This window comes from Pleuronectes platessa, chromosome 17 (genome assembly GCF_947347685.1).
Source record: "Pleuronectes platessa chromosome 17, fPlePla1.1, whole genome shotgun sequence".
Taxonomy (NCBI): Eukaryota; Metazoa; Chordata; class Actinopteri; order Pleuronectiformes; family Pleuronectidae; genus Pleuronectes; species Pleuronectes platessa.
In genome coordinates this window covers 13,296,253-13,301,911 of record NC_070642.1, presented here as the reverse complement: position 1 = coordinate 13,301,911, position 5,659 = coordinate 13,296,253, and the positions used below count along the sequence as shown (strand labels likewise).

General features: G+C 41.6%; 1 protein-coding gene across 1 annotated transcript; it reads left to right on the top strand.

Moving 5' to 3' along the window:
• Positions 1 to 1,064: 1,064 nt before the first annotated feature.
• LOC128460636 (ubiquitin carboxyl-terminal hydrolase 42-like) lies at positions 1,065 to 5,659 on the top strand (the record flags this gene model as incomplete). Its single annotated transcript, XM_053445880.1, has 12 exons — positions 1,065 to 1,254; positions 1,896 to 2,102; positions 2,265 to 2,375; positions 2,590 to 2,689; positions 3,330 to 3,397; positions 3,497 to 3,567; positions 3,696 to 3,778; positions 3,877 to 3,988; positions 4,102 to 4,242; positions 4,601 to 4,701; positions 5,249 to 5,556; positions 5,631 to 5,659. Coding segments are annotated over 12 exons (1,521 nt in total), but the record flags the coding sequence as incomplete, so codon positions are not given.

The window sequence follows — 5,659 nt, the reverse complement described above, 5'->3', positions numbered from 1 at the left end:
AAGACAACCTGGGGCCAAACACCCCTCCCAGAGATGGAGAGTGAAGACGCTGAGGTCATGCAAGGAAAGAAGTCCTTAAGAAAAGCTGGAAGGGATAGAAATATTGATAAGACAACCCTCAAAAGATTCATAAAGAAAAAAGAGAAAGGGGAAGTAAAATCAGTAGCCTGGGGTGCAGTAGCTGAGGCAAAGAGAATATTCACAGATGAGATGGAGGAGCTGGCCAAACACTTGAAACAACTAGCTGACCAGTTCCATGGCCTTGCTCCAGTTAAGTGCCGTGAACTGACATTTGAATATGCAGAGAAAAACAATATCCCTGTCCCTGCCAATTGGACAGAGAAACAATGTGCAGGCAAGCTAGGGTGTGCAAGAGATCACATGAATCATAATAATCATTAATGTGCTTAATTGACCTATTACAACATGTGTTGTTATGGTATTTTTAAAGTGGAAAAGGTAAGTGGATCACTCTACCCTCTTGATTTCTCCAATGCTAGGAAACATCCTGAATTAATGGGAAATGTGTACATTTTACTGATATATGATTTTAGCTCGCCTAGAGGGGAGCAAATGTAAAAAATGTCTCACATTACCCCGCTCTCCCCTACTCGAGTGTACAAACCTAGAACAACAAGAATCAAGAAAGTACAATTTCTTCAAAAATAGAGCAAAACTACATAGTGCTATAAGTAACTGCCATTTCAGTGCTACTTATTTGTTAGGTTAAAAAAAAAAATGTATTATAATTTTTTTTTTTTTTTTTTTGAGGCGGGCCAATTTAAAATGGATGGCGGGCCGCAGATGGCCCGCGGGCCGTAGTTTGGACACCCCTGCGCTAGATGAATACCGGAGCGGGCGCGCTGTGCATTAAAGTTGTATCGCCCCGTTTACATGCGTCACACTCGGCCTTGATCTTAAACCAACAAAGGTCGAAGGCACATACATAGGCTTTATGTTTCCTAATTCAACAAAGGCATTCCTTTGTAATACATCCCATTAAGAACAATATATTTAAAGTGTACACTTCTGTTTCTGTCGTCATACAGCAGTGAACAATTAACATAGTTGACAGATCTTCAGAAATGTCTTGCCACGAGTCAGACGGGTGTGACCGTTCTCCCTTCACCAGTGGAGACGCGGGGATGGACGGCACCTGTTCCAGCAGCTGGGCGGTGGGTCCCACCGTGCCGAGTGACTCTCCTCATCTGTATGATAGTTCTGTCTCATCTGTGGACCGGCCCAAGGAGCAAGGTAGGAGCAAGCAACAGTTAAGCTTATACTTGAGACAAATGTCCAAATTTTGCCACTCATATTAGAAATGATTCGTCAGACTTTTGTCAGATCAGATGCAAAATGTAAAAAAAAAAAAAAAATGACGTTTTCACAATTCATTTGTTACACAAAATACAACGTATCTATTTTCCATTTGCTGTGATTTTTTAAGTGACATACTCCTACAGGATGGTTTAGAATCATTATCTGGAAATAATTGCTCTGCTTGGTCAACTTTCTGTTGGCTCCTGTTTCTGTATGGGAGTGTGGGAGAGCACAACTTGTTTTGTGGGTGTGATGTTGCTGCTTCCAGTCTACTTCATTTATCCAGTTGTGTAAGCCAGTTTTGAAGCTGGAGCATGATCAATCATTTGCGCTCGTGACAAAATTGTTGTTGATATAAAGAGTAGTAATCTGACTTGTTCAGGGGAAATTGCAAATTCCTAATGTTCTTTTTTCCCCCTCAGCTTGTTTTACAGTGTAAGACATTCATAAGAATCACATTTTAGAATATCAGCAATGACTTTAAGGTGTCAGATTATACTTATATAAGTATTTGTCCTCGATTTTGTAAATACGTTAAATCTGATATAAGCAATGATGTCCCTCTGTTTGTCCAGTGCTCAGCAATGATGACGGCATTGAGTTGCCGCAGAAGGTCCTCTTCACTCCAGACCGCCTCAATCTGGATTGGACCCAGGTTCACCCTATCGGTGCCGGACTAAAGAACATGGGGAACACATGCTTCCTCAACTCAGTGCTGCAGTGTCTCACCTACACGCCTCCATTTGCTAACTTCTTGCTGACCGGCGAGCACTCTAAAACATGTGAGCTAGTGTTCATTGTTTCATGGTGGGACTTTGCACCCATGTTTTTGTGTATTTATACGGTGATACAATACATATAAGTTTAGCACCATCTGTGAGCTGTTTTCATTTCTTAATAACATCTTACTTATCAGTGTTTTTGTGAATCTTTCCCTGCACCAGGTGACGTTCCGGGGTTCTGTATGATGTGTTCCATGGAAAACCACATCATTGAGGTCTTTTCCAAATCTGGGAAAGTCATCAAGACCGTTAGTGTGGTTAATGAGCTCCACTGTAAGTATTTGTAAAGCTAGAATGCTGAAGTTGTGCGCTTATAGAAAACATTGACCTAAAATGAATGACAGGAGGCACTGTGCTGCTGTTTACCTTTTCATTTTGGAGGGAATCCATCTAGTTGGATTATAAATTGAATTATCTTCTGTTAAAATATTTGTTGGTATTTACCAAGCTATCATAACCTCCTCCATTGTGTTTTTTCCCCTCACAGGGATAGCACCGCACTTCGACATTGGAAGTCAAGAGGATGCCCATGAATTCCTGCGGTGCACAATGGAGGCTTTGCAAAAGTCCTGCTTACCTGGAACCAAGTAAGTTTGAGCCGAAGCTGTTTCATATATGAAAGGGATGAGACGCAATCATGTTTACTTTAAAGGGTTGTCCCAATATATTCATATTTTTCTTATTAGATTTACAGGTCATGATCTTAAGTCAGGCACGTGAAATGAGAAGGACATTTTTTATCTAGACATTTTGTCAATCCACTGAGCATTTTAGAGTCCATCCTGGACAAATCCTGCATAAAAAGTCCATGTAGATTATCCAAAGTATTCTTTTTTGACTGCTGAAATATAGGAAATCAGTGCTGAGCAATGTTGCCAAGTAGGTTTGTACCAATATGAAGCCTCCTTGCACTTTAACTTAAAGTTAAGAGCAGGGTATGTTTAATAGATGCACTCCTGGCCATTGTGGTTTTCAGGAGACTCTTTAATAATAATTTTAACAATGGCAAGTTTCAAGTCGGTTCTCATTCTGTACTAGTAGCTGGCCTCTCCACTAATCACTCTTTGGTCTAATTCCTCCCCTTTATCTCTCATGCTTTTTGGGGCTGTAATATTTTGAAACTTGTCACTGAAAAATACTAGAAATTTGACTTATCTCTGTTTAGGTATAGACTGAAAACATTGATTTGTTTTGTGATATAATAACTAATATATATTTCTGTGACAGATTGGACAGGGAGACAGAGTCCACTTCTTTCATCCATCAAGTATTTGGCGGGTACCTAAGGTCCAGAGGTAAGACATAAGTGTTTTTTTCATGATTTTTTCTTCTTATTCATGTTTTTTGTTTCTTCTCTGACCATATTCCCTCTCTTGTCTTTTCTTATTTTCCAGTTCAATGCTTAAACTGCAACGCAGTTTCGGATACATTTGATCCATTTGTAGATATCAATCTGGAAATTAAGGTAATTCCTCAAAAGTCTCAAGTCACTTGTGAGTCTGATTTACTACAAATGTGTGTCAAAATGAAAATTCAGATTTGGTCTATTATTATAGTTCAAGACTCTCACCAAAGATTTGTCTTTCCACGCAGCCGGCTTCAGGCGTCTCAAAGGCTCTGGAGGAGTTTGTTAAGCTAGAGCTGCTTGAAGGCGACAACGCCTACAAGTGCGCCGAGTAAGTTGTGAGATGATTAAAAGGATCATCAGTGTTTTTATCTATGTATTTATTTATGTCAGTTTGTCAACTAACCACTCAACATTTGTCCCCCTAAGGTGCAATAAAATGGTCACAGCCGCGAAGGGATTTAGCATCCACCGCAACCCCAATGTGCTAACCCTCTTACTCAAACGCTATGCAGACAACAGAGGACGCAAAATTAAAGAGGTACACGATCACAAATTTAGAGTCATGCTACAGTCATAGTGTTGCTCCACTAAGCAGTTAAGGGAAAATTTGATTTGTGGTTTGATATTAAGCGGTTGCTCTGTGTCCAATAGAAAGTAAAATATCCAGAGTACCTGGACATGCGGCCGTTCATGTCGCAGACTCAAGGAGAGGCCCAACTCTACAGCCTGTATGCGGTGATTGTCCACTCTGGATACAGCAGTCGCGCTGGACACTACTTCTGCTATGTTAAGGTATGGGCAATGCTACAGATCACCGTTCTACTCTATCAGGACACTGCTGTTGCCAAGTGTACATGTACACGTTTATCTCCCCAACACTTCATCATCACAACAACTTAATGTAGCAGAGATAAATTTAAATCCCCACCTAATAGACAGAACGGAGAAAAGACTAAAAAGACAAAACTTGGAAAAATGTATGAACAATATTCTATTGTTACATTATTCTATGTCTTAAAACACATTTGTATATGGTGATATTTGTACTCAGATTTCTCACCTTTAAAAATCATTTCCAGAGACTGAGTAAACATTTGGATAACAAGGATGAATCTGTTGTCAAATCTGCTGCGATTCTGTTGTTTCACAGTCGAGCGAGGGTGATTGGCATGAGATAAACGACGCCTCTGTGTCCGTCAGTGACATCACCACTGTTCTGAACCAGCAGGCCTATGTCCTGTTCTACATAAAGTGAGTAACCATAATAGTTTGTGATTTCTTTGGTTCTAAATTAACTTTAACTTACAAGAAATGTAATCAAAAAATGTTTTAACTGTGGAGTAACTAAATTAACTTAGTAGCATTTTGATAATCAAGTTCGCTACTGATTGCCGTTCTAGTTATTTATCCATTTTGATGAGAAGATGGTCTGAAAAAAATTAACATGGTCATGTAGATGTATCTCATTGCTAATGTGCCTTTCAATCGGTTTATACAGGTCCAGTGATGGGGAAAAAAGGCACATGAAGCACAACCCTGGAAAAGCCTCTTCCTTATCCTCTATGTCTCCCTCTCCCTCTCCCCCTGCCTCTCCCTCTCCCTCTCCCTCCTCCTCCTCCTCCTCCTCCTCCTCCTCCTCCTCCCATTCAGTCAGCCGGCCCACGATGACAAGCCCAGACCATGACTTACTTCAGAAGCTGTCATCTTTCATTAAACAGAACCGCCCATCATCATCCTCCTCCTCCTCCTCCTCCTCCTCCTCCTCCTCCTCCTCCTCCTCTTCCTCATCCTCTTGCAGCCAGCCTTCCTCTGCCAGCATCTCCTCCTACACCTCTCTACCCCCCCCACAGTCTACCTCAGACGTCCACACTCCAGATAATGGAGCATCGCTCCTGGTGCTGCACGGCCAGGAGGCTTCTGAGGAATCAGACCAGGAGAACTGTGGTGCTCTGGATAATGGCTGCTTAGCCAAGTTTCACCTTAACAGAAACAACGGAACAGGAGGCGTCTTTGAGAAATCTCCTCAAGCCACATACAGAGAGTCAGAAATGCACCATCCCAACCCAGCGACCTTACTTACCCCGGCAGACCGCTCCGAGAAAACCAGTTCAGCTCCCAGACGGGACAACCGAGATCACCGCGATAATCATCGCTTGAACAGGGATAATTTGTCTCTTCAGCATCGACACTACAGAGACTGGGACTCTGA